General features: G+C 42.7%; 1 protein-coding gene across 5 annotated transcripts in view; it reads left to right on the top strand.

Moving 5' to 3' along the window:
- Positions 1–27,728, top strand: part of MGAT5 (alpha-1,6-mannosylglycoprotein 6-beta-N-acetylglucosaminyltransferase) — a 362,412-nt gene that overhangs the window by 156,251 nt on the left and 178,433 nt on the right. For all 5 annotated transcript variants that reach the window (XM_037017057.2, XM_037017059.2, XM_037017058.2 and 2 more), the window contains one exon: positions 5,389–5,553. In XM_037017057.2, the coding sequence (XP_036872952.1) occupies positions 5,389–5,553 (165 nt within the window). The remainder of the gene's footprint in view (positions 1–5,388; positions 5,554–27,728) is intronic.

The raw sequence follows: 27,728 nt of genomic DNA on the forward strand, positions 1-27,728 counted from the left end.
TACGTTCATCAGGGATATTGGCCTGTAGTTTTCTTTTTTGGTGGAGTCTGCCTGGTTTTGGTATTAGGGTGATGTTGGCTTCATAGAATTAGTTTGGGAGTATTCCCTCCTCTTCTATTTTTGGAAAACTTTAAGGAGCATGGGTATTATGTCTTCTCTATATGTCTGATAAAATTCCAAGGTTAATCCATCTGGCCCGGGGGTTTTGTTCTTGGGTAGTTTTTTGATTACCGCTTCAATTTCATTGCTGGTAATTGGTCTGTTTAGATTTTCTATTTGTTTCTGGGTCAGTCTTGGAAGGTTGTATTTTTCTAGGAAGTTGTCCATTTCTCCTAGGTTTTCCAGCTTATTAGCATATAGTTTTTCATAGTATTCTCTAATAATTCTTTGTATTTCTGTGAGGTCCATCATGATTTTTCCTTTCTCGTTTCTGATTCTGTTAATGTGTGTTGACTCTCTTTTTCTCTTAATAAGTCTGGCTAGAGGCTTATGTATTTTGTTAATTTTCTCGAAGAACCAGCTCTTGATTTTTTTCTATTGTTTTATTCTTCTCAATTTTATTTATTTCTTCTCTGATCTTTATTATGTCCTTCCATCTGCTGACCTTAGGCCTCATTTTTTTCTTCTTTTTCCAATTTTGATAATTGTGACATTAGACTATTCATTTGGGATTGTTCTTCCTTCTTTAAATATGCCTGGATTGTTATATACTGTCCTCTTAAGATTGCTTTTGCTGCGTCCCACAGAAGTTGGGGCTTTGTGTTGTTGTTGTCATTTGTTTCCATATATTGCTGGATCTCCATTTTAATTTGGTCTTTGATCCATTGACTATTTAGAAGCGTGTTGTTAAGCCTCAATGTGTTTGTGAGCCTTTTTGCTTTCTTTGTACAATTTATTTCTGATTTTATACCTTTGTGGTCTGAAAAGTTGGTTGGTAGGATTTCAGTCTTTTTGAATTTACTGAGGCTCTTTTTGTGGCCTAGTATGTGGTCTATTCTGGAGAATGTTCCATGTGGACTTGAGAAGAATGTGTATCCTGTTGCTTTTGGATGTAGAGTTCTATAGATGTCTATTAGGTCCCTCTGTTCTAGTGTGTTGTTCAGTGCCTCTGTGTCCTTACTTATTTTCTGTCTGGTGGATCTGTCCTTTGGAATAAGTGGTGTGTTAAAGTCTCCTATAATGAATGCATTGTGTTCTATTTCCTCCTTTAATTCTGTTAGTATTTGTTTCATGTATATTGGTGCTCCTGTATTGCATGCATATATGTTTATAATGGTTATATCCTCTTGTTGGACTGAGCCTTTTATCATTATGTAGTGTCCTTCTTTATCTCTTGTTACTTTCTTTGTTTTGAAGTCTATTTTGTCTGATACTAGTATTGCAACACCTGCTTTTCTCTCCCTATTGTTTGCATGAAATATCTTTTTCCATCCCTTGACTTTTAGTCTGTGCATGTCTTTGGGTTTGAGGTGAGTCTCTTGTAAGCAGCATATAGATGGGTCATTCTTTTTTATCCATTCAGTGACTCTATGTCTTTTGATTGGTGCATTCAGTCCATTTACGTTTAGGGTGATTATTGAAAGATATGTACTTATTCCCATTTCAGTCTTTAGATTCTTGGTTATCAAAGGTTCAAGGTTAGCTTCTTTACTACCTTACTGTCTAACTTAACTCTCTTATTGAGCTATTATAAATGCAGTCTGATGATTATTTCTCTCCCTTCTTATTCCTCCTCCTCCATTCTTCATATGTTGGGCGTTTTGTTCTGTACTCTTTTTAGGAGTGCTCCCATCTAGAGCAGTCCCTCTAAAATACCCTGTAGAGGTGGTTTGTGGGAGGCAAATTCCCTCAACTTTTGCTTGTCTGGGAATTGTTTAATCCCTCCTTCATATTTAAATGATAATCGTGCTGGATACAGTATCCTTGGTTCAAGGCCCTTCTGTTTCATTGCATTAAGTATATCATGCCATTCTTCTGGCCTGTAAGGTTTCTGTTGAGAAGTCTGATGATAACCTGATGGGTTTTCCTTTTTAGGTGACCTTTTTTCTCTCTCTGGCTGCCTTTAATACTCTGTCCTTTTCCTTGATCTTTGCCATTTTAATTATTATGTGTCTTGGTGTTGTCCTCTTTGTGTCCCTTCTGTTGGAATTTCTGTGTGCTTCCGTAGTCTGAGCAACTATTTCCTCCCCCAGTTTGGGGAAGTTCTCAGCAATTATATCTTCAAAGACACTTTCTATCCCTTTCTCTCTGTCTTCTTCTTCTGGTACCCGTATAATGCGAATATTGTTCCTTTTGGATTGGTCTTACAGTTCTCTTAATATTGTTTCATTCCTGGAGATCCTTTTATCTCTCTCTGCATCAGCTTCTATGCGTTCCTGTTCTCTGGTTTCTATTCCATCAATGGCCTCTTGCATCTTATCCATTCTGCTTATAAATCCTTCCAGAGATTGTTTCATTTCTGTAATCTCCCTCCGGACATCATCCCTTAGCTCTTGTATATTTCTCTGCAGCTCCGTCAGCATGTTTATGATTTTTATTTTGAATTATTTTTCATGTAATCTGGTTAGGTCTATCTTCTTCTCAGGGGTTGTGATTTTGCTCTGTATCAAATTTTTCTGCCTTTTCATGGTGATAGAGATAGTTTGTGGAGCTGGCGCAAGTGAGGGCTGGGAGAATGTCCCCTCTTTTTGGCTTTTGGCTTTCCTCTCCTTGGAGAACAGCAACCTCTAGCGGCTTGTGCTGGGCAGCTTCATGCACGCGGAGCTTCTGTTTCTTGCCCGGCCACTATGGAGTTTAGCTCCGCGTTTGCGGTGGGCGTGCCCTGCCTCGGGCTGTTGCTCCAATGTGGCGGAGCCGCGTCGGAGGGGTAACGGCCAGGAGGCTGTTTATCTCCGTGAGGGGCCTCCAAGCTGCCCTGCTGCCCAGGGGGTTAGAGTGCCCAAAGTTCCCCGGGATTCTCAGCTGCTGGGCTACGTGTCCTGGGATGCTTCTTTCCAGTGGTGGTGTCCCTGTCCCTTTAAGACTTTCAAAAAGCACTCACTTTTCTTTGTCCCAGGGGTGCTGGCTGCAGGGACCCACTCACAGGTCTTACTCTCCTTTTTCCCTAGTTTCCAGCACCCCATGCATGCACTGTGTCTGCGCTCTGGTGCGGATGTCTGGGGCTGGGTGTTTAGCAGTCCTGGGCTCCCTCTTCTTTCCAGCTCTGACTCCTCTCCTCCTGCCAGGAGCTTGGTTGAAGGGTGCTCGGGTCCCACCGGGTCGTGGCTTGTATCTTACCCATTCGTGAGGCTCTGGGTTCTCGCAGGTGTGGATGTGGTCTGGCTGTTGTCCTATGCCTTCTGGTCTCTCTTTTAGGGAGAGTTAAATTTGTTGTATTTTCAAAAATATATGTGCTTTTGAGAGGAGATTTCTGCTGCTCTACTCACGTCGCCATCTTGGCTCCACCCCTGGTAGGCTTATTTTTATCACTCTTTTACAGATAAGGAAACAGGAACAGAGAGTAACGAGTCAATCCTAGGAAGTTTGGCTCCAAAGTCTGGACAGTTAACCATGGCTTTGAATGACAGACACTGAATTTTATTCTTGGTTTCTTTTTTCTCCCTAGCTCTTCTGGCTGGTCCCAGTTGAGGCATGAGGGAGTTAGGCAGACCTGAATCAAGTTCCTTTTCTGATTTGTTACCTGTGTAATCACTGGCATATTACTTCATGTCTGTGAGCCTCAGTTTTCTCACATGTAAAATAAAGTCATACCTACATCACAGAAAATATGAAAAAAATGGGATTAAAAAATATATATGTGTGTGGCATGAAATAGGCATTCAGAAAACAGTAGTTCCTTTCTCCCTTTCTTTGTTAAAGTCATATGTTTCGCACTATTGGTCTAACATCATGGCTGACCTGTCTTCAGGTAAGACACACTGAAGAGCAACAGCTGGGCCTGATCAGGTGGTGGTTTGAATGAATGAACCAAGTGCTGTAGAGCCTACCCTTGTGAAGTCTGATGTCTGGGCTTGGACGAGTGGTGGGGAGAATGAAGTTATGCCAAGCACACAGAACCAGACTTTCAGGATAAAATGTGGGTTTTGTTTCTGTTCGTCGTTTTTCATCAGCTCCAGCTATGCTGCCTGGAAACCACTAAGAACACAAGCTTCTGTGTAAATGACATATTGATGTTTCTATTCTGAAGAGTTTCTCTCTTTACCTGGCAAAATAGGACAGCCCAAGTACCTCTCGGCCAAGGTCCATTGGCTGTGCTCTGAGCTTGGTGAATTGATCGGGTGTGTATTCCTTTCTTGGCCATATCAGAGCACCTGCTCAGAGCACATTTGCTCTGTTCCCAGGAGAATGGAAAGTGGCATCTTCTGGGTTTCAGTTCGGGACTTTCCCACATTCTGCCACCCACATGGTACCTCTGCCCCAGCCCACTCCCACTTCATTAATGAGCTTGGATTCAGTTTACATGGTAGCTGTCCTATTGTCCTTCTGCCTTTCTCACATATACAAGTTAGTAAGTCTTTCTTTGTTCATCAGTTTCCAGAGGAGAGGAGGGACTAAGTTAGTCTTTGTGTACGTGTGGCATATCTTGTGAACAAACTTAACAAATGCTTATGTAGATGTAAGGATAATGTGTCTGTGATTCGTCTGGAGAGGAGTACAGTGCTCTTCAACCACAGTTCAGTTGTTTTAAGAAAGGGAATCAACTCTTAAACATAAGCACCATGAGAGAATATCCCCAGCCTCTAAAACAATGCCTGGCACATAATAGTTGCTTAATAAATATTTCTTGAATGGATGAATGAATCTAGTTCTTATTTTAAGTATCTTTCTAAATCTCATTATCATTAACTCTGGGTTATCCAGCATGCCCAGGATCTAGCACAGTAACTTTTATTAAGTATTACCTTGTGTAACCAACAGAAATAAAGACATTGCAAAAAATTGGACCATACTAGAGTATACAGCACAGGAAAACAACAATGAACTTGATTGAGAAGCTACTTCAGCTTGCTGCCCTTTGGGCTGTCATTCTGTGTGTCAGTAAAGATCATGTACAAGGAGGAGGAATTGATTAAAGTGTTTTGGTAGGGTGCTACGTAACAGGAGTTTTCTCTATTGGCCTAATAGCTGAAAATAATTTTTATGTCATTTATTGCCAGCTTGCATTGCAGAACAGCCAATTTTTTTGTATTCTCTGGGCCACTTGAAGATGGTCTCTATCATCTTTTAAGCTATAGTTTGTTTGGACTGGTCTTTGAGCAGTATCTTTGGACTGTGCCACTTCCTGTTCTTCATGTCAGAGAGTGTGAGCAAGAGAGCCTGTGAGTGTGCACATGCCAGACAAATACACTAGGGCTGAACAGTTTTTGAACTCTGCATTCTCTTTTCCAGATCTGAAGAAAACCCTGGCGGTGCTCTTGGATAATATTCTGCAGCGCATTGGCAAGCTGGAGTCAAAGGTGGACAATCTTGTAATCAACGGCACAGGAACAAACTTGACCAACTCCACCACAGCTGTTCCCAGCTTGGTAGCACTTGAGAAAATTAATGTGGCAGGTAAGAACAGCAGTTCTGTGCCCTGACATGGAGTCAGACCCTGCTATAAACTGGGAAAAGAATGAAGGAGCACAGTGGTTCTTACTAGTGTAAGATTAAGTCCATAAACTTATCATTGCCCCTGTAAAGTATTTTATTTTTGAATTACATGTTAAAACGTGTTACAGTCTCATCATGATGTGTGATATCACATGGTTCTATGACATATCACATAATGAGCTCCTGGAATTCACTTTGAATGAGAAGATTCAGAGTAAGTGAAATGGGTAAGTGAAATACAGAGGGTATCAGGAAGCTCATGGCAGTTAGAGCACCTTCTTCCTTCCCATTTTCATCAGACAGTTTCAAAATAGTTACATACAATAGATTCTCTCCTCTCTGTTGTTAAAGGGCCACCATTGCGGAATATGCCTCCCTTGTACCTATGGGGAAATATAAATTCTGGAAATGGTGCTCAGGAAATAAATGGCCCTTTCTGTAGCCATTCTTGGATGCCAGCAGGCAATTCCCACTGGAATGTGTTTTGTCTGGCCCCTTCCTGAAACTGGAATCTTGGATGAGAAGAAAGAAATGGATCGAAAGCAAAACCCAAACCATATACAGCATGTATTGTCCACAGCTCACAACACCTGTGACATGTATGGGATACCCCCCTCCCCACCGACCCCCACAGCAGCCCTGTTACACAGCACTTTGTGGTTGAGCCAGGTGTTGCTTGCCCTTTTTAGGGTGACCGCTGCTGTTTCCTAGGGATCCAGGACAAAGCAAAGAGCTTGAGGATTAGAATTAGGTGTCTTGGGTAAATGGTTGTGAATAGCTTGTCTATGTACCTGGTAGGTGATATCCAAACACTAGTTGATGGATAAAATAAGTAGCTGGGTTACTTTGGAAATTTATAAATCATTTCAGTACACTTTTTGGCATGTTTCTCTCTGCCTCTTTCTTATAGAAATTCACAGACTTAAGTGGGAGAGATGCTTTTCCTTTCTTACCTCCCAATGTCAAAACATTTAATTGTTTCACATTATGCAAGGTTTTTGTATTACCTTTCTGTTATGTTCTTTGCCCTTTAGCGAGTTTTAGATGGCAAAATATATTTCTAATAATCCAAAGTATCCAACTAAACAAAGGTATTAAAAATAACTTTTAATTACAACACAGAAGCAGTGTCATCTAGGCCATAAATCCTGTCTTCCCTGCAGTTTCCAACAGCTTCTGTAATTAGAGAAGAAAACCTCCCACTGTGTTGAGCTGCTTATTAATAAATGGAACCCATGCCTCTCCCGGCCCCACTCCTCCACCCCCGTCCCCAGTAGGAAATGCTATTGAAAAGGTCCTATCTGATTGCATAGCCGCTCTGTTACCATATTTCTGGGGGTGGGGAGGGGTGTTTTGCCTCTGACTTCCCTGCCTCCCACTGCCTCCGTCCTTAAGGCCCATGTAAACACATCCACTATCATTCTCTTCCTTGATAAGGGATCTTGCTGACTGTCCTGTTTGTGTGCCAGGCCCACAGGAAGAGTTCTCTGCCTGGGCTCCAAGTCCCAGGGTACACAGTTGTGGGTAGACCTCCAGGAATGAGGGCAGGGAAGGAGCTGGTGGCTACTTCTTTCAAATGGGATCCCATCCCCACATATTGAGCCAGTTTACTTGTTAACAAACATCTCTTGCATATAGTCTCAACGTCATTAACTCCTAGTGGGGCTCCCACCACCACCAAAATATGCCACTGGTTACTGGGATTTTATTAATATTCAAAGAACCAAAGTATTTTGGTTCTTTTTCCTTTGTGGGAAAGGGGAGCAAGTTTAGAGGTTTTTTTCCTAAAAATTAACCACATTCTTCTTTGCATCTTTCATTTGTATGGGATATGCTCCATGCCTTTGAGATTTTTACTAGCCTATTAGGAAAACTACATATATGAATAAAATAACACAAACCATGGTTGCTGTAAGTGGAAGGCATTCCACAGGAAGGTAAACTTTGAAGGTGGGTAGGATTGAGGCACTGGGTCTTGTGGAGGAGCTGCAGACTAGAAATGGACTGACCCACAAAAAAGTTGGAAGGAACGAGAGGAAACTAATCCAGCAGCCATCCAGCAAATAAACGCCAGTTATTATTCCTGACCCTTGGAGACACGTGATTTTATCTTCTCAGCATCTCTAAGAAGTGGTTTCATAGGTTTTACTGAGCTCAGGTATTTGGGAGAGGGAACCCCTGATTCTAGGATCCCCTGAGCTCTGCTGTGACCTAGTGACATGTAGAGAAGAGACTGTGAATGTTTGTTCCATCTTGCTTCCATTTGTAAATCATCATAAATGCATGCATATAGAGAAATGTGCTACCATTTTCTTAGAGGTTCCTGAAGAGCTAACGGTTTCCTGGCATATTTCATTCCTTGTCTAATGAAGTTCTGTGTGTCTAAGGGTTTGTGTGTCACCTTGCGTGTGTGCATGTGCCCCACCTTCCTTAGACATTGTTGTGGCCACAGTGCATGTAGGTGTGAAGCAAGAGCTGAAGGCGTCCTCCTGTATGCCCGCTGCCCCTGAGGTGGGAGGGTCCGTTATGTTTAGTTAACCCCGATTTATTTCTAATCGTTTTGCTGTGCCTATAGATGAGGATGCCAAAAAGGATGACGAGAACTTAGGTTCATAGGCCTCCTTCATGAAAAGCCCCTCATTGCTTTTGTTACCCTCCCTCCCATCTGTGGTCATAGAAAGAATGGCTCTTGAGCTGTGAGAGAGTTCCTTTTTAGAGGGTTCCAGTCCTAGTTGAGCGAAGTTTTTCTTTCTCTTACTGCATTAAGACATGTGGTAATTGCTCAGAAATGTTCTCCCTGGTGTGTCTTTACTGCTTACTGATGTTTCTGATTACTGACTGTTGTATCTTATTGCATGCCGATCTGTCCTCTGGTTGGCTATAAACTGCTTCTAATTGGGCACCATGGCAGTTGAAGAAGTGTTTCCTCATTGATTTTCTTCTTAGGGCAGGTGAGTGTTGTGTCCGTGTGTCTGTTTTTTCTCTGTTTAGCTGTGTTCGGTGTGATTTTTACACAAGATGGCTTTTCTTTCCAAGTTTATCGCTCTTGGGCTTTTTTATTAACATGAAAATGAATGTTCCCCTAGAGAAACTTAGGTGGGAATGAACTTTATTGAAATCGAGAATCAGATTAAGCTACATTTTTGTGCTTGGTTTATCTTGTGGAAAAGGCAGAATCAAAGAAATGAAAAAAAAAACACAAATTTTAAGAAATTCCCTCCCTTTGACCAATCACATAGCAAATCAGTTTCTCCAGATTTACTCCCTGAAATAACTTGCATGTTCCCTTGCCAAAGTGTCTGCTTTCAGACTGAAGCTTTGTTTTTGTGAAAGGCCTATTCTGCTGTTCTCTAGTTATGTGATCTTAAATGACAAAGTAGAGCAAAGAGCATAGGGTCTGTAGTTCTTTGCCATGTACTAACTTAGGGGGAATATGTAGTAATGAAAATGCTTGCCTTCTGAGCCTGACAGTGTCCACTTTGTCTTTAACCATCGTGTCTTGTGCAAAGCCTACCTGTTGGAAGTGCTCAATAAACGCAGCCCACGTGGGTTAGATTGTGCTGGAAGGGACAGCATTGTGGTAGCATTTGGTTTCGGTTCTTTTTCTCCACTTCTGCTCGTGGGTATTTGCTTTGAAGTGGGACTTGGTGTTTCATTTCCCTCTCTTAGATCTCAGCAGACACCACCTAAGAAGCAGGACTCCGTTTTTGTTGGTCATGACTGAGCTTCCCATAGATGAGTCTGTGCTGTACAGCCTTCCGAGAATGTGATTGATGGTTGCAAATTTATACCATAATATTTGGGGCTGGAGACATTGTGTATCCCTCTATAAAAAGGAGGGGAGTGAACATGGGTATGTGGGTGCTGTGCATTTATTTAATTGTACCCCGAAGAACCAGTTGTCCTTCACATCAGCCGAATAACTCACTTATATTGAGGATTAGATAAAAGGCAAAATGTCGTGATAGCATCCCCTTTGTATTATGACTGCTTATAATCACAGCGTAGATAGGGAAACACAATCAGAAAATCAAAGGTGTAGGCATAGCTCAAGTGGCCGTTTTCTTATATTTAGTCCAAATTGAACTGTTAGATGGCCCTGCATTCCCCAAACGTCAGTTGCAACATATTCTAGTATTTGCATTTGAAGTGCAGCATATTTGTACTTGGGTGCTGTTCACAATAAAAAGCACTATAATTATTGTACTTATCATTTGAAAATTGAAAATGCAAACTGTCCCTGCTGAGTTCCAGGGCTTGCCTTTGGAAGTGCAATTTTCCCCTCTTTGTGCTGCTAATGGACCTGAAATTAAGCGGCCCCTGTGGGGTTTCCTTGTTGGTGTACCCTTGTTACCAGTTGTGTTGGAGAAGCACCTGACGTGTGCCAGGCCCTGCCACGCAGGTGGCTTTCCCTGGTTCAGTTATCAGCCAGTCAGTGACATCCCGAGTCTGCCTAGAGAAAGGAGATTGCAGAGTACTTTCTTATTTGAGCAAGAAACAAACGTGTTTCTCCTCTCTATCTGTCACTTTTTGTTTGATTCTTTGCAAGGGCAGCAATAAACATTTGGTCACTTGTCAGAAAGGGTTCTTACGGTATTTTCATAGAAAAATGGGTATCATTGTCAGTGTGGTTTGCACTTTGCATTGCCCAGGGAGTTTTGATTTTTATCATGAAGGAGAAGGAGGGCAGGACAAGGAAATGGAAGAAAAATACAGTTCAGGAGAAAGTGGTGCTGACTGTTGAGCCTATGTGTTTACAGCACTGATTCTCAGCTGCAGAGATTTTGTCCCCAGGCAATGCTCAGCAATGTCTGGAGACATTTTTGGTTCTCACAACTGAGGAGGTGCTGTTGATGTCTGGTAGATAAGAGGCAGGGATGCTGCCAGACACCCCAAGATGCAAGGGTAAGTCCCCACAACAGAGAACTCTCTAGCCCCAAGTGTCAATTGGCCTGTGGTTGAGAGCTCTGACGCATAGGCCTCCTCAGAGTCTGGTGTTCCTACGTACGATCAGGCAAGAGAGATGCTGAGTCCTTCTGGTTTCCTGAGGGGCCAGCTGAGACCTAACACCCCCGTCCCTCTTCCTAACAAGGCTGTCAACAAGTCCTCCACCACCTACCACTGCTAGCTTTGCAACTAATTTTTGACACCTCTCAAAAAGAGATCTTATAAACTCCTAGAAGACTGTTTTGGGACCTTGACCTTAAGAAACTCCTTTCCTGTACCCAAACCAGGAAATTTTTTAGCAATCTTCATTTTCCTTCTGCTTATATAGAAGGTAATTATTTTCATGAAAGAGCTGCTAATTCAGAATGATGATGGCAGAGTGGTCTGAGAGAGTAGATTTAAATTACAAGAATGGTTTAGAAGAAAATCCATTTCATTAATTTTAAGCAGAGTATGTAATTATCAAGATATGAAAGAGTAAATTAAGTGAGTTAAGGAAAACAAGACAGGTTCCCAAAGATCTAATTCACAGCATGAAATACCCTGCATAGCATATTTGGAGCAGTATAAAATGAGATAAGACTGGAAAGGCAGGTTGGGGGATTTGTGAGGAGTTTTCAGGGTAAAACTAAGGAGTTTCTCTTTTGTTCTGTGGGCACTGACAGCTGATGAGGGTTTGAAGCAGGCAGGTGATTAGCTGAGATCTGAATTTGCACAGGAAAATTAATGGCTATGTGGAAGCAGGATGCTTTTGCAGGGGTCACCCCAGAAGCCAGGTGAGAAAGTTCAGTTGATTCAGGTAAGAGTCATGTAGGCTAGACCTGAAACTAGCATGAGGTCTAGGGAGAAGGGGTGACGTGACAGGGGCACCAGTGGACCACGGGGAAGGGTGAGGAGCGGTCATAAGGATTCCCAAGGATGTAGCTTGAGGGATGAGTGGGTGAGGCATTAATTGGGGGAAGCAAGCCAGCAAAGACAGGATTTGGGGGAGACAGTGGCCAGATGGTGATGTGGATATAGGGAGTGTAAATTGCCTTGCTGCAGGCCATTCCTTTAGGAGTGTCAGTTTAAAGGAAGTTGAAAGGTTGGTTCTAGTGCTCTGGAGATGAGGACCAGGAAAGGCCAGGCTGCCTTGTTCAAATCCCAGCTCCACCACATTATACCTGCGTGACCTTCGGCTTGTTTCTTAATCTCTCCATGGCTGGTTTCCTTATCTGTAAAATTGGGGAAATAATAGTAGAGCCCATTTCATGGAGATTGCTGATGAGAGTGAAATTATAAACTGCTTAGAAACATGCCTGGCACGAAGTTAGCACTGAATGAGCACTTGCTAATTACAGTTTAAAAGCTCTATTTGGACTTTTGATGAAAAAATAGTAGAAATTGCATTAACTAGTTACTAAGTTATCACCACTGATGATGGTAATACAGTTAATAGCTATATTTATATGGTGCTTTATAGATTAGAAAATATTTTCACATATATTACTTCACTTGGGTGCTTTAAAATGTGCAGTTCCCAAATTGACCTTTTGTCAATATTTAGAGACTTTTTTTATCAATATTTAGAGGCTTAGCAGGAAATCCGGTATTTGTCAGTAATCTCTTGGTTGCAAGAGGCAAAAAGCCTTGAACAGAAAGGGAATTTGGAGCCCAGGTAATTGGAAAATTCAGAGAGTAAAGCTGAGCTCAGCACTGCTGGATGCAGACATGGGAACACGGTCAAGAAGCTCAGCTGTACTGCTGTGTTAGTTTAGGTGATGCTCAGCGTGGTGACAGAAATGGTCACAGGCAGCTCTGGCCCTCTGGCAACAGTCTTGGGGAGGGTTCTGGTCGGCTTGGCTTGTGTTACCTGCCTCTCCGTGACCCACTCACAGTGCCCAGGGACATCCTGACTGGCAAGACCTGGATTGTGTAGGTCACCCTGAGATTTTGTGGTAGTGGGAAGGTCCCCAAAGAGTTTCCGGGGAAGCAGGTAAAATAGGTGTAACTATCAAAGACCCATACCACATTACAGTTTGGATTTCCAGGGTTGTCCTAAGCTTGACTCAAGCTTCTCTTTCCCCTTAAGGGTTCAGAAGGCAGAGCTTCTGGAATGCTTGCATTTCTGGCCCCATCTTAATGCTGCTGTGGCTGAGTGCACTTCAGCCCTGCCTGGGACTGGCCTAGCCCACAGCATGCTGTTTGTTTATGCCCTTACACATTTACACGTTTTGGCCCTCAGCCTAGAAAGCCCTTTTTTCTGGCTCATCTTTCAAGACTCATCTATGCTTTTCTTGCTGTTCCTCCCACCCCAGAGATTCCTGGGGCCCTTGCTCTGTGTATCCCTGGACGGTTCGTTTAACGCTCTGCCAGGCTCTAAGCTCTTCAAAGGCTTGGGCAAAATACCCTACACTTTTCTTGTAAACCCAGTACCTAGCTGGGAACCTGGCGAAAAGCAGGTTCTCAATAACCAAATGTACTCCTCCCTCTCCTGAACACACACCAGGTCACCACTGTCCTGGAACTTCAATCAGGACAGTGATGGCCTTGCGCTCAGTTCTAGATCATTGGGTCTGCCACAACTGTCGCCCACTTGGGCAGTTTCTTGAATATTTTAGGAATTCCAGAAAGCACCTGGGAAGTTGACTGCTATATGCTTTTGCTTTGCTACATTTTCTGAAAACTGAGATCCAATAAGAAGAGAACTTATTTTGTAATTTCTTAGTGGCTAATTAGAACAATGAGAGTAGGATTAAAGATCATTCTAACCAGCTACACTCTCAGAGATTGCTCTGAATGAATGGTTCTTGTAGAAAAGAAGCAGGGACCCACCACTCTTAGTGCCTTGGGACCCATTACTGACCCTTCAGGGTATACATTGCTTTTTTCATTTCAAAAAGTGAGTTTGTACCCCTGTGGGTTATGCTGTTCTCCCCCAGCCGTTTGAGGGGAAACAGCTGACAGAGCAGCAGCTCTTAAGATCGAGGACCGCGGGGCTGGCCTCGGGAACCTGTGCAGGCTGTACTTTTGTGTATGAAAATACCTCCATCCAGGGGTGTTCTTTGGGCGGGAGATAGAATGTCCTGAAGTCAAACTTGTTTTAATCAGAAGACCACAGATCCCACTTGCTCTAATTTGGCTAAATGAGGTATGTGTACAGTGCTATCAGCTTACATATGGTATTGATTTAGTAGATATTCCACAGCTACAGTGAAGCATATGCTCTCCTGCAGGTACATTCTCTTCTCTTTGCCATTGGCTCCTTCACCTACTTCCATTGACACATATTTTATGCAGGCATTCTAGAACCTGAGATTTTAAAATTCAGACAAGTTTTAGAATTAAAGCTGTTTTGATAAGGGTAGGGGAATGAATCTTTCTTTGTGTTGTTGAAAAGGTTTTTTTTTTAGTTTGGGGGGTGTTTGTGGGATTTTCTTTTACGCTGTGCTTTTGGCTTTGCATATCCCCAGCTTCTAGAATTAGGCAACCTCAATGAAAATCCGTTGCTAGTTTTGTTGTTGTTTTTCCATTCTCACTGTATCTTGGAAAAAAGAAGAGATACACCATATATGGTGAAGGTGGTCAGAAATGCTTAGCTGAGCTTAGAAGTTAGGATAACAGGTTTCCAGTTAGATACATGATTATGAGGGGCTGAGGGCTGCCCTGCAATTCTGGACAGCAGAAATCATGTTCCTTGCATTCTCCTTCCTCTGGCACTCTACACCATTGGGCATTAAGTCAATCTCCCACGCATGACTGCAGCCCCCAGTCCATTTATGTCAAGCTGATGGCCTGTAGCACTGACAGAGCCAGCAGAGGGACTACGTGTCTGAGGTTGACAGAGGGTTTAAACTGCATTTTGATTGCCTTGTCAGGGTTGGCCGGCTACACTGTTAGCTGGTTTTAAGCTGCCTTGATGTTTCGTGTTGGTGAGCTTATGTGTCAACATTTACAGTAGGGACTCTGTACCCTGGTACAGTTGGAGATGGGCTCTTGAACCAGAGTCATTGTGGAGAGTTACAGTGAACATCAGGGGAAAGGCTTGTGCTAATGCTTTCCCCTATTGGAGGATGGGCTTGGGCAGCAGCCATAGGATTGTGGTTCACACAGACTCAACACTGCCTACCTGGGTTCAAATCCCAGTTCCGCCACCACCTGGCTGTGCATTCTCCATTAAACCCAGTCAGTTTCCTCACCAATAAAATGGGTAAAGTACCTGTGCTGTGGTAATATTGTGAGGACTGTGAGTTATTATATGGAAAACACTCAAGGCCAGGCACAAAAGAACTCAGTAAGTTTTGGCCATTGTGACACTACTTCTATGGACCCATCTCACAGTTTGACCCCTGAGCCAGGTGTATAGCAGATGGTCATTCCTGATGAGTGTGTGAACTAGCCAGTCTAATGCTGTATTTAAAAGAGAAAACTAGACCTGGAAAGGGACTTCTGGAAGCTTCGTGGTACTCACAGGCTGGACCTAGTCTTTGGCATCAGATAATCGTGAGCGCAACCATGGCCCCTTACTTGCTTGCTGTTGGCACTTACTTATGATGGCTGAGCCCTGCCTTTATTCTCTGGACAGTAGAAATAGTAGCCCAGCAAGGGTGCAATGAGGTCATGTGTCCTGAGAGCCTGGTGCTGCATCTTATCCCCACTTACTTTCAGACCTTGCCCTGGCTGGTTAATCCCTTGTTAGAAGTAAGGGGAGGCACAGACATAATACAGCAGACACTGCCGTGTCTTTATAAGATGGTACTGTCTGCATGGTGCCAGGCTTGTGAGAGGCAATGGAAATACAGCAGGAGAGAAGCTGGCTGCCTGTCATGAACATAGGGCTCACGTGTCACCCAGGGCTGGGGGCAAGAGCTTCTGGCGGTGCTTGCGATGCTTGCGATGCCTTTCTTGACCCTCAGCCCAGAGCTTCTTTCACTCTGGTCCAGAAGGACCTATTGGCTTTGCTTGACCTTTTAACCTTGAGAATGACCTTCAGACTCTGGCTGTCTGGAGATAGGGAAAGGAATCGCCCACAGGAATTGGGATGGAATTGAGGCAGAAGGGATTTCACTGTGAAACAGTGGAAGCCCATAGCCCTTGTCACAGCAAACTAGCAGTTTGGAAAACTGTGCCTGACCCCTCGCTGTACCTTCTCGCTCCAAAGTAGGGAGGAGAATTCCTGTGCCACAGAGCTCAGCCCTCAAGGGAAGACAGTCATTAACCTGTCTAAACTTTATGCTAATAGCACTCTCCATAATTGCTTTCATTAAGTATGGTTACTATACGCAGTACAAGTTACAGCAAGGTAGCAGAAGAACAAAGTAAATATTGAAGACTTTATTTCAGGGTGCAGTTGTGGCAAGGAGAAGATTAATAAAAGCTGACTTGGATGGTATCTGACACCAAAATATAGTGAATCACTTGGATCCAGTGGTTTCTCTTCAGTGGCTTTCTGGATCCCAACTCCAGGGAGACAGATGGGTGTCCTCCAGGGGGACTGTGGTGAGCTCTGCTCCCTCCTTAGGTTTCTGGTCCCTGTCAGAATAACATAGTGATGAAGAGAAGCTGCCTTCCCTGCACTTCCAGGAATGCTGTGAGGATTAGGAAGGTGGCTGTTGGCCCATGGCTATGCCATGTGTTGAGGACTGCTGTTCCCTGAAGGGAGAGGGCCAGAACTGGCAGCTGAGCACTAGCAGGAGAGCCGTGATGAGTGTGTGCCCATAGCTGAGCGTGCTGACCTGTCGTCCGAGGGCACCAGGGATTAATATAGCCGTGGTCTGTATGCCTCCAGGCTACCGGTGACTGAAAGCAGCCTGATCTCCATCTTCGGCTTTATGTAATAGGGTAGTATTTTCAAAAGAAAAGCCTTCTAAACAGAACATTTATAGGATAAAATTTTACTGCTAAAGATTTGGAAATTAAGCAAGAAAGCAAGTGAGGAACAGCAGGGAAGGGCGCTGTGGGGAAGTTGGGGTTCCTATGGCCAAGATCCTCACCAAACTTAAGCCACTTGATGATGTAGCTGGCCTGTTGCTAGGCTACTGCTTCCACACCTTTAGGCAAGAAGCTATTATTGTGCTATATAGAGAGCTGGGCCCAGTGCTCTGGATAGAGGCAGAGATGCTAGTGCTTGACCTACCGCCAGAGAACAAGCGGGTAATAAACCGTTTTGCCCAAAAGAAACGTCCTACTGTCATTTCTTTGGTCACATTGAATCCATAGGGAACTTGCCTGGGCTGAAACCCACTGGCAAGACAGGCACTGTTTCAGGTTGTGCAGTTTGTCAGGGAACACCTCTGAAGAAGTGACCCTGCACAGAGGCCCAGGTGAGTGAGGAAGCCAGGAGTCCACCTGGGAGGCTGTTCCAGGCACAGGGGTCAGAGGCACATTCCTCCTGGGTGTGCTTAAAAAACACTGTTGTTTTAATCTTACTGCAGAAGGTGGCTTATTAAGCCCCAAGAGACCATTTACTACCAAACCAAATCCTTTGTGACTTACACTTTTTTGAGAGAGCAGGACTGGAACCATGACCAGGTGTTGATTGTTAACATGGTGGTTGCGGTGTAGTGATGCCTAGGTGAATGCTGGACCAGAGCACAGGCTGCACACTCAGGCAGCCGGGTTTGAGTCTGAATCCCATCAGAGTGATCTTGGCCAAGTCACCGAGAGAGGTCACATCTCAGTCCCCTCACCTGTACCAGACACTAGCTCACGGGTACACTGGAGGGCCACATAAGAAAGTGCTGTGAAGGGCTGGCATACAGTGCTTGGAAAATACCACTACCAAAATGAGCAAAAAATGATTTCAGCAAATGGTTTTAAAGGCTCTTCATGTGACTTTGTTTCATAGAGCTTCTAACCAAAGCTAACAAGCTTCAAAATTGTATGAGAGGCACCACAATGGGGCAAGTTCTATTCATTTGCCAAAGAATAAGCTAAATGTAATCAAGGCTTTACCAGAGGATCTCATATTTGGAGCAGGGTCTGGGCTTCGGGTGCAGAGTTTGTGGAGACCGGCTTCTTGTCTGTCCCAGATCAGATTTAAAACCATTGTTGAGGAATGTGGTGCTTTTACAGAAACTGTTCTCAGGTTTGGGAATGTTGGTGTATGATCTTCTTTAGAAAGCCACAGTGAATTATCACTGTTCCTATGCGGTATTTGTGAGGCTTGACCTACTTTGGAGTTCCTGATTTTGGCTTAATGCTTCCTGAAAAATGGTACTTGGATAAGTACTGATCATGGTATGTCTGGCTCCTACATCCAAAATTTCTAATTGTCTAGTTACCTGCTCAACTTCCCTTGACTCAGGTTGAAATTTGGGACATAAGGAATCATGGAGTGGGGATCTGGCCCTACCTCTGAGGCAGCACAAGAATCCCTTCTATTCATGACATCTATCTGCCTACTCTGTTCTTAGTCTCCAAAGGGGAGAATCATAGATTCCCCGGCCAAGAGGTTCCGTCTGTGTGATGTCAGGGCTGTAAAGACATGGGCGTCCATGTAGGAAGTTCCCTGAGAATTAGTGACTGCAGAGTGATTGGCCGCATTTGAGAGACTTCAGTGTAAACTGGCTGTGAGCTGAGGAATACCAGGCTAGGAACTGTGAGCCACAATGCAGGAATGTAGGCCCAGCACCAGGAGGTCTGGCTTCAGGCCACTGTTGCTGTCAACTCACTGTGAGATCGTCCAGTGTTTCAGTTTCTTACTTTATAACCAGTTTTCATGGACTTTAAAAAGTGGAAGAGATGAGGATGTTCAAATTTTTTTCCAAGTTTGAGGTACTACAACCTTCCCAAAGTCCTTGGGTGGGTGATCTTACAGCCTTATCTGAGCCATTCCAGATGTTACACAACTTCAGTGGGCCATGATCATGTCATAGGCTGTATCCGGTCTGGCAGACAGTGGCCCATGGGCCAAATCTGGCCCACTGCCTGTTTCTATAAATAAAGTTTTGGAATACAGTTTTGCCCACTTGCTTCCTGACATAGCTGCTTTCATGCTACAACTACGGAATTGAGAAGCTGTGGTAGAGGCCGTATGGCCCACAAAGCTGAGAATATTTGCTCTCTGGCAGTTTACAGAAAAAGTTGGCTGCCCTTTGGTCTAAAAGAGCAGTGTTCTCAGAGTGCGTTGCACAGTCTGGGAGGCCCCCATGTGCTGTGGCCCTGGTGGGGCTCAGCTGCTGGGTTTGAGGCAATTGTGATTTGGTATTTTCACTTGCTGATCTTGGCTTCCCGTTCGAGAGCAGCTCCTCATCTTTGGAGACTTGAGTCATATTCCTTTTCAGGCCAGACATGCTCACCACCCTCAGGCCTATCATCAGTCCATTCCTGGTGCAGTGTCCTGATTCCTTGCCCCTCTGGATGCCCTCCTCTGAGTATGTGCCAATTTGGAAGGCCCTCTACTTAGGGTGGGATGTCAGAGCTGCGTTCCTTCTTCCAGAAACTGTGTGGTCCTGAGCTCAGAGAAGAGGGCACTCATGCATTCTGCACACCAGGCTTGCTTAACATTGCCTGAACCCATGCAGTCACGGGTGCAACTCTGAGTCATGGATCAAGCCTTCCAGTGTTTTCTGTATGGACTATTGCAAAGGTGGGTTGTCCTCCTATACCCGCTCCTCTTTGGCTCCCTGGCAATTCATGCATTATTTGTATCTCCAGAGTATGGGATTTACCTTAATCTCTATTTAATATCATTTTATTTATTTTCTAAATATTTTAATCTTATTTTGACTCTTCGAGACTTTTGTTGTCTTTTGAATTACTAGTTCTTTCTTACAGATGAGTCATCTATATTTCCATTTTGGCTTTCATGATGATTCACAATAGAAACAACTTCTGGGTCAGCTCAGGTCTATTGATCAACATTGTTTTAGTATAGTTGCTCGATCAGTACAAATACAGCTAGATAGCCTGCCGCTTTCCCATCTTATCCACAAGGGTATCATTAAAGAACTAAAGTCAAGATGTGTGTCGTGGGATATTTCACCATTTCATTCCCTCCATCCTGGTCAAGTACCCTTTTAAAAAGGGCAAGGGAGACTTGTGGATTATGTTAGTTCAGTTGGGTTTCTGAGCACTCTTAAATCATCTGTTCAATTATCTTCTCTAGAATTTTGCCTGAAATAAACATAAAGTTTATTCTTTCTTTTCATAATCATATCTCCCCTGCCACATTTAAGGATGGAAGAAACATGCTCATCCCTGGTCTTTGCAACACATTCTTAGTAATGGTGCATAGCTTCCTCATCTGTCAAATCTACATCACACTTATTCTTGCCATCCTACAGGTTTTGGCAGTTGAAACTAAAAGCACGGTTATTGAAAGCACTATTAAAAATATGTAAAGCACTGTATAAAATTATGATGAAAATAATCACCTGCATATGCCTTATATGGATATAATGCATTGTCCTTTGTAAATGCCAGTCTAACTAGGAATGTTCTGATTCATTTTCCAACAGTATATATACTTTTTTTTTTTATTTCACTGCTTTACATCTCTCATATCACTTGAACCTTCATTTGCTACTTGTAAAAGAGAGCTCACAAATCCTTTGCCAGTTGATCAGATTCCCTTTGAAATAGCTGCTTTCTTAATAAAGGATGAAGTTGTAAAAATGTGACACGGTAAGCTAGTCTCTGCTGATAGCTCTTTGAAGTCTGTCTCTTCTTTCAGCCATTCTCAAGCCTCACACACGAGGCAGTAGTTGAGTCTGGGAGGAAGAGCCAGTGAAGGGATGAGAACACAGTTACTATTCGTGAATAATGGCTAAACAGATTAGACTGGTAGAGTGTTTATAAAATAGAATGAAAATAAAACCACCATTTATTGATGGATGATTATTATGTCCCAGGCACAAATAATCATTCTCAAGGATTGTTATGTCCCAGGCACAAATAATTATTTTCAAGTACTTTGCTCATTCTTTCCTCAGAGGAAACCTGCAAAATAATTATCCCAATTTAGTAGAAGAGTGGCAGGGTGGGGGATAGTGTATAACCTGCCCGAGTTGCTGAAAGCCTGAGCTAGGATTCAGATCCTCATTGGCTCAAATCTAAAGTCCACATTCAGAGATGCTGCCCACAGCTGGGACAATGGAATTTCATTGAACATCAATGCTGAAAGGTCACGAATGGGATGCTTTCAAAGATGAGAAGAATTTTAAGCTTGAGAAATGATAACCTGAGAAGATCTTTTTGGTGATTTGGATGTGACTGTAAATGTTTGAGGTGCCAAGCATACTTTATTATATGAGTTTGGATTTTTTATCTTTTTGCCATTGTGTGTTTAACTGCCCTTTGATTTTCTTCTTAAGTATTAAATATTGAGAAATATCAAAAATTGTTTTCCAGTTTTCATTTTTTTTCCTGCTTTAAAAATTTAAAACACTGTAAAAATGCTTGACAGCATGATGCAAATTCATTACAGGAAATTTGGAAAATACAGAAATGAATAAATAAAAATGATCTGTAATCCTCTTATCTGGAGCATATGACTGTTAACTTATTGTTATTTCTTTCTGGTCTTTTTTCAATGCATGTAGTAATAAAAGCTATAATTATACTCAGTATGATTTGTAAATCCTGAATTTTAGGGAGGGACTCTCTCATGTCTTTTTTTATTCTTCAAAAGATTTTTAAAATATCTACATAATATTCTCTTATTTCATTAACTAGATCTCTATTTTAAAACTTTTCCCCCTTTTTTCCTGTTACAGAGTTTCTTAGATAATGAATGGCCAGGCCTGAAATATAAGCACTTTTTAGGTTTAATTTTCATTTTTATCAAATTAGGACATACATAATTTTAAAAGTCAAATAACACAAGGCTTATAACAAAACCTCAGTCCCCTGTCCTGTATTTCTCCATTCTCCTCCCCTACTTATATTCCTCAAGTGCAAATATCTAACTCTTTTTAGTTGCTTTTTCCACTGTATATTTTCATATAACTCATTAACATGTTTATGCCACTTTTTCTTATCGTACAGTTTTTGACGTTATCTACTGATATTCTTACAGAAAATTTTCTCGCAGAAGAAGTGAAGTTAGCTCTCTAAACAGTATATACTACGTACCACCATTGCTAGGAACCCCTTCACACACACTTTTTCTCCTCATCCTCCAAATTCTTAACAACCTGATTTTTTTTTTGTTAAATCAGTCGTCGGTGCTACTCAATGAAGACACTGCTTAGTCACCTTGTAAAATGGTTTGATAGTGAATTGCCTTTCTGATCCATTTTTGTTTTTGTTTTTTTCCCAGAGCTAGTAGTTTACTTTTTGCAGTTTTATGTTTCTTATTTTAATTAATGTAGTATGTATTTACCAATTACTGTCAAGGTTCTGGGAATGCACCAGTGAAAAATAAAACAGAAAGTCTTGCCCTTAACAAAATTTAGCGCTAAACTACCTATCAGAAGCCTTCTCAATATGGCCAACAGATCAGCAAGTCTATGGGACATGTGTTTTGTTTAGCAACTCTCTTCCTGGAGCCTTCTGTCCTCCTCTTGACTGGCCTGGTTGCTTTCTGAGCCTGCCTCTTCCCACACCCTGAGAAAACCCCTTCCCTCTCTCCAGTGCTGGGTCTCCTATTTCCTGGATTCTGTGTCTTCCTGTTGATTAGCTCATCCAGGTAAAGCTCATCAACTAGCAGCTTCTTGAGAGAGAGGGTACATGGGGAGAAAATTTTTGAAATCTCTTGACTGTTCAAAAAATTGAGATATAATTAACATATAGTTTCAAGTATACAGCATGATAATTTGATATTTGCATGTATAGTTGGCCCTTTAACGACACAGGTTTGAACTGTGCAGGTCCACTTATATGTAGGTTTTTTCCAGTAAATGTATTAGAAAATTTGGGAGGATTCATGACAATCTGGTGAAACATTTTCCTTTCTCTAGTTTACTTTTAAAGTACAGTTTATAATACACATAACATATAAGATATGTGTTAATCAACTATTTATATTATCATTAAGGCTTCTACTCAGCAGTGGGTATAAGTGGCTAAGTTTTTGGGGGAGTCAAAAGTTACATGCAGGTTTTCAACTATGTGGGGGTCAGCACCCCTCACCCCATCTTGTTCACGGGCCAACTGTGTCATGAAATGGTCCACCATACAAGTCTGGTTAATGAAAACCATCTTTGTTCTACCTTGAGTGATAAATTGGTTAAATGTGGAAAGAGTTGAATATAAAATTCTAGGTTTGGAAATTACTTTCCTTAAAAATTTGAAGAGTTGTTCCTTCGACCTCTGGTTTTCAATGTTATTTTTGAAAAGTCCAGTGGCATTCTCATGCCTGGACATAACCTATGGCCCCTCTGGAAACTTGTGGGATTTTCTTTCTGCCCTGTGTTCTGACATTTCTTGTGCCTGGTGTGGGCCATATTTCAACATGATTCTTACCCGTTAGCACACTCTTCCACTGGGTATTTTTGTCTTTCTTGTCTGGAAAGTTTTCTTGAGCTATATTTGATGGTTCTTTTTCTCCCACATCGCTCCCCATTCTTTCTTACGTTTTCTTCTAGAATAACAGTTGGAATTTGTACTTAATTGATTTCCTCTTTCCTCATGCCTATCTTTTCTCTCTCTCATCCTTTTGTTCATCTTTTTGCTTTTTCTGATAGATTTCCAGGACTTTATAGCTAGCTCCTCTACACACGTGTTAATTCTTCTGTTTTAGTCTTCATTTCCAAAGGTGCTTGTCCTTTCAAGGTTCTTTAAAAAAAAAAACAGCATCCTATTCTTGGTCTGGTTTCATGAATTGATGTATTTCTTTGCTTACTATCAGATATTTATTATATCTTAAAAATGTTGTTGAATTGTTTTCTGTTTGCTATGTTGTCTGTATTTCCTCTGGGCTTTGACTTTTCCTTTCTCTCTCTTTCTGAGTTTGTTTGATTTCTTTCATGTCAGAACGTTTTCTCAAAGGTCTGATAACCTTTAGGTGTTATTTCAGTTTCAAGGTGCCAGCCATCTGGAACACTGTGGTCGGCCCTGGGTGAGGGTTGTTAGCTGCTGGGCTGTCTCACAGGAAACCGAAGATGACTGAAAAGCCCCCAGATGTCAGTATTAGTGTTTTATCTCTCTGGTTAGTTTCCTCAGAGATAAATCCTTCGGTGCCCAGGGTAACAGAAGCATCACTGCTAAAACTCTGCTGCCCAGCTGAGAAGGGGTGCCTCTTACAGTTTGGATCAGGGACCTTACTTTCAGTTCTCTATCCTCTCCTCTGTTCTAGGTCCAGAATCTTCTTTGCTTCCATCTCTCCAGAGAGTACGCCTTACACCAGAGTCTCTAGTATAAGCATCTTAACACTTGATGGACATTATAAGTTATACTCTCACTAATAACATATGCTTTTCTCATATATTATATTTTACACTCTCTATCTAAAGCTTGGTATTTTCCTTTTTTAAAAAAAAACTTTAGGGAGGGATGGGGGGAAGAAAGGGGGCATTACGATTAGCATGTATAATGTGGGGGAGCACAGGGAGGGCTGTGCAACACAGAAGACAAGTAGTGACTCTACAGCATCTAACTATGCTGATGGACAGTGACTGTAATGGGGTTTGTGGGGGGGACTTGGTGAAGAGGGGAGCCTAGTAAACATAATGTTCCTCATGTAATTGTAGATTAATGATCCCAAAATAAAAAAAAATAAAAAATAAAACTTTGCCAGTATGCTACATAGAAAATAATATTTTATATGTGTTGCATTAATTACTAGAGAGTCTGGATGTTTTCCTCACGTTGCATGGGACTTGTGTATGTTATGAACATCCTCTTCGTATCCTTTCTTGTTTTCGTACTCTCGCCCACTCATTCAGGTCTGAATCCTATGGCTGGCATCTGAAGGGGAAGGTCTCCTTCGTTTTCGTTGGTTTTGTGTGATTCTATCTCCCTGACATGACGCTAGCAGACTCCTGGGGAATAGAGGCACCTGAAAGGCTTTATCTGCTGCGTGATGAGTATTGTTTATCAGATCGGTCAACACCAGTTCAGCTAAAAGCCGAAGTGGCCACCTAAGCCCTGTTTCTCTGCCTCTTACAAGTTCTATATGTGAATTACACTAGTGGTCAGCCTGTGGTGTCCCATGGATCACAATCTAGCTCACAGCCTGTTAGTGTAAAAAAAATTTTACTGGAATACCGCTATGCCTGTTTGTTTAGGTATTGCTTATGGCTGCTTTCACGCTACAGTGGGAGAAGATGAGTAGTTATGACAGAGACTGTTAAAGTCTAGAATATTTATGACCTGGCCCTTTTAGAAAAAGTTCACCAACCCTTGAAATAGATGTTTGTTGGTTGCTTAGTACCACATAATTGCAAAGGCTCATGAAAATGGATGGTTCCTTATTCTCATGATTAAAAACTAGTAAGTGTGATTGTCATGCCTTCAGCAAAACTAATAAATAAGGTGACGGTGACAGTCATTTCTTCACATGATTTATGTGAATGTAATACCTGTGTCAGCCTACCTTTTCATGAACTCCCCCAGGTAACTGGTTTTCAGGAATGTTGATTTTGTGGGCACATTTTACTCTAAAGCCACCCCACTTCCCTTTCCATTCTCCTCCCTGGCTCCGCACACTTTGGGAAATATCAGATGTACAAAAGGGGCTTGACCTGCTCAAACCTCTCGTTATCAGTATTTTCACAGCATCACAAAAACAAATTGAGTTTAAAAAATACTAACCACCCCTGTTTTGAGAGAAATCTTCTGCATCCGTGGATGTTTTAATGCCCTTGTCTAGCTTGGATTAACACATAGTCTACAGGCACACACCTGATCATCTACAATTGCTCTCTTTCAACACTAAACTATGTTTTCTACCTTTATCTTGCATCTACCTACCACTTCAGCATTTTATTAAAAATAAAAATAATAATAATAATAATGGGAGAAATGTGGGATCCATATATAAATCAAGTATAAAAATCAAACGAATATTCATATTTGACCTGATTGTTTATAATTCATAGTGCATGATCAAAATCGAAAGTTTCTGTGATGACAGCCCTTGTACTGTTCACCATGTAAGAACTTATTCACTATGTAAGAATTTGTTCACCATGTAAGAACTTGTTCGTTATGCTTCAGAAGATTGGAGACTGACGAGAATTAGGCTTGAGATGGATTAATGATTGTGCACTGAGCATTGAACCCCCTATACAGAATTTTATTGTTGTTAACAACCATTTGATCAATAAATATGAGAGATGCCCTCTCAAAAAAAAAAAAGATACTAACCAGCAGATGGATACCAATGGTTAGCAGGCGGAAGCTCAAAAACTCTATGTATAAACCATCCATCTTTTTTGGATGTCCTTCATCACACGTGCCCAGAGAGCCCCAGTCTTCCTCCTGTGGTTTTTCCACATCCATGCTTGTGGGTATCCCCCCCCACCGCCCCCACCCTGTCCCCTTCAGGATCCAGACTCACTTCTTCAGGGCTGTGCCTGTGCTGGGGGCTGGGCACTCTGGCTTGGCCATCCCCCGTTTCACGGCCTTTGCTCAGTGCCACTGCTCTTCTGTGTGGACCTGTCTCTACCTCTCTGACTTGGGGAGGAGGGTCCCTGCAGGCTCTGCCCACTTGGAGACTGCCTTTTCTTGTCCCATGCTAATATCTCCTGTGCGGCTCTTCCTGAGCCCCTGCCAACATCGACTCCCCTTGGCAGTGGCCTGGACACAAGCTGCTGCTTCCCACCCACTCTCATGCATGCTTTGTGAGGCAGGGGTGTCTTGGCAGCAGCACACAGTGGTTATGTACCTATAGATGTGGCAGAGCTGGGTATGGTGTACAGCTGTACATGCAGAGAGGGTTAGCACAGCCGGCCTGAGACTGCTGTCCTTAGAAAGGCTTTGGTGCATGGCTGGTGACAGTTTGGCTATTGGGAGGGCTCCTGCCATTCCCTGATAAGAGTGGCTCACTTTGCTGAAACTGTGAAATAATATGGTTTATGCTGAACATCTCCTTTCCTTCTGGGAGTCATTAAACATGTCCTTTGTGACTCCACTAAGGGAGGACTCTGAAGCTTGGGCCTGGCCTCCTCTGGACTTCGCCCCCTGCACCTTTCCCTTTGCTGGCTGTGCTTATATACTGTTATAGCTCTTAGCTGCGAGTCCTCCTAGTGAATCACCAAACTCGGGAGTAGGCTTGCACCTGCCCCTGACACAAGGCTTATTCTCAAAGCTGGTTCTCAGAATGTCCAGATCTCTCCAGGCTACTCAAATTTGAGACAGACTACCCAGTATATGATAGTCCTACACCATATTCTTGTGTTCATTCATTCTCTCTTTCAAAAAGCATGGCCTTGGAGCCACTGAAATGAAACAAGAGGAGCCATCCAGTAGCTTGCCGGTGATGCACTGTAGTGTGTTCTCCGCCTTGACTCTCCTACTGGTCATGGCTGGAGCTGTGTCCTTTTTCTTTCTCTGATCATGTTGCCAGGTAAGAGCCCCTCAGCAGTCTCCAGGGGCTTTGTGGGAGATTAAAGCCGGTGAAAGAGCAATTCCACTGACAGTGCAGTAAATTGGGGGCTGTGGTTTGCTCATCCCCTTCCTCCGTCATACTCTTCCTTCCTGTGTTCCCCGCACACAAATAGAGCCTGCCTTCCTGCATCTGGTCGTGTCTCACAGTTGGTTTGTACTGATCTCTGAACATATAAGTTGTTTCTCTAACACCTCTCGTGATCTTCCATCAGGTTCCCTGTTGGACACATGGCCTCCAAGTCTGGTTTTGCATTAAAAGAGGGACCCCCCCCCTGCTAAAAATGGGCACTGGCTGGCTGGCCAAGCATAATTGGTCACTGTGGCCAAGGGACTTGCTGACTCTCTGTTTTTTTCCCTCCTTGGTGTCTGCTGACAGCAGAGAAAAAAATACTGGAGGGACCCAACTACAAAGCAAAACCAGCTCCTTCAATTCTTTACAATGGTAGTAAAAAAAAAGCATTGTGGACAACACTTTCCGCAGTGGAGGCTGGCAGAGCAAGACCACTTGATGAGTCTGTGGGATGTGTGGAGTCTGAAAATGAACTGCATAACTCAGTAACTGTGTTAGTTGAGCCTCTTCTAGGTGCTGGGGACATAGTGCAAAATGAAATGGACAAGGACCTCATTGCAGAAAGCTTACATTCTCATTAGGGACAGAGAAGCAGATAGTCAGGTTTGCATATAGTCATGTCAAGGAGTGCTAAGTTGATTTTTTT

Source organism: Manis javanica, chromosome 7 (genome assembly GCF_040802235.1).
Source record: "Manis javanica isolate MJ-LG chromosome 7, MJ_LKY, whole genome shotgun sequence".
Classification (NCBI taxonomy): Eukaryota; Metazoa; Chordata; class Mammalia; order Pholidota; family Manidae; genus Manis; species Manis javanica.